This window comes from Amphimedon queenslandica, unplaced genomic scaffold, assembly GCF_000090795.2.
Source record: "Amphimedon queenslandica unplaced genomic scaffold, v1.1 AMPQUscaffold_10544, whole genome shotgun sequence".
NCBI lineage: Eukaryota > Metazoa > Porifera > Demospongiae > Haplosclerida > Niphatidae > Amphimedon > Amphimedon queenslandica.
Window position 1 is genome coordinate 6,063 of NW_003549195.1, and position 1,137 is coordinate 7,199.

General features: G+C 31.8%; 1 protein-coding gene across 1 annotated transcript; it reads left to right on the forward strand.

Moving 5' to 3' along the window:
- Positions 1-6: 6 nt before the first annotated feature.
- Positions 7-1,092, forward strand: LOC100634749 (structural maintenance of chromosomes protein 3-like; the record flags this gene model as incomplete). The annotated part of the gene is made up of 8 exons (XM_011410010.2): positions 7-48; positions 107-182; positions 271-309; positions 358-425; positions 473-544; positions 594-673; positions 729-807; positions 965-1,092. Coding segments are annotated over exons 1-8 (557 nt in total), but the record flags the coding sequence as incomplete, so codon positions are not given.
- Positions 1,093-1,137: the final 45 nt, after the last annotated feature.

Consider the following 1,137-nt stretch of genomic DNA (forward strand, 5'->3'; position numbering starts at 1 on the left):
AGCTGCAGCTGGGCTGTCAGCTGAAGAGAGAGTATGTATATAAAGCAGGTAAGTGAGTTATTATAAAGTTAATATGGTTTATTTTAGATATATATAATCTTTTTAGGTTATTATCCAAGGATTTAGAAGCTTTAAAGATCAAACAGAAGTAGAACCATTCAGTCCAAAGCATAATGTAATTGGTAAGGAGCAAGTAATAATTAAGGAATATATAATAATAATAATCACTATGTATGTCATATATCCCCATCTCTTTCTCTCTCTCTCTAGTTGGCAGAAATGGATCAGGGAAAAGTAACTTCTTTTTTGGTTAGTATAGATGTCATGTATATTTGTTTTAAAATTTAAATTTTACAGCAATACAGTTTGTATTAAGTGACGATTTCACTCATTTAAAACCTGATGACAGACAACAGCTGCTACACGTAAGACACAGAGAGAGAGAAAGAGAATCATTATTTACTAATAATAGGAGGGTACTGGTCCACGCACTGTCACAGCTTACGTTGAAATTATATTTGATAACAGCGACCACCGAATACAAGTTAGTTATTCCAATTAATGCTTGTTTTATTCTAAATAATGCCCGGCAGATTGAGAGCGAAGAAGTGACACTGCGTCGTGTGATTGGAATGAAAAAGGACAATTATTACTTGGATGGGAAGCATGTCACGTGAGATATGGAGGATGAAGGGAGGTCTTTTTATTATATTTTTCTCTTTGTGTAGTAAAAATGATGTCATGTGCCTATTGGAAGGAGCTGGTTTTTCACGCAGTAACCCGTATTATATTGTTAAACAAGGAAAAGTAATTATATTTATTTATTTTATTTTTAAATAAATAATCACAAACAAAAGTTGACACTTTTTATTAGTTTGCTATTGTTTATTATATCATTGTTTTTATTGGTTTTAATGTATTGTACGTTTACATGTATTATTTTTAATTTTTATTTATTTTTTAGATTACTCAGTTAGCGACTGCTCCTGATTCACACAGGTTGAAGTTATTGAGAGAAGTTGCTGGTACTAGAGTTTATGATGAGAAGAAAGAAGAGAGTCTGAACATTCTAAAAGAAACAGGTACTGTTGCGTATATCTACGTGTATCATGATAAGTTTTCTATGCATGTGTAATC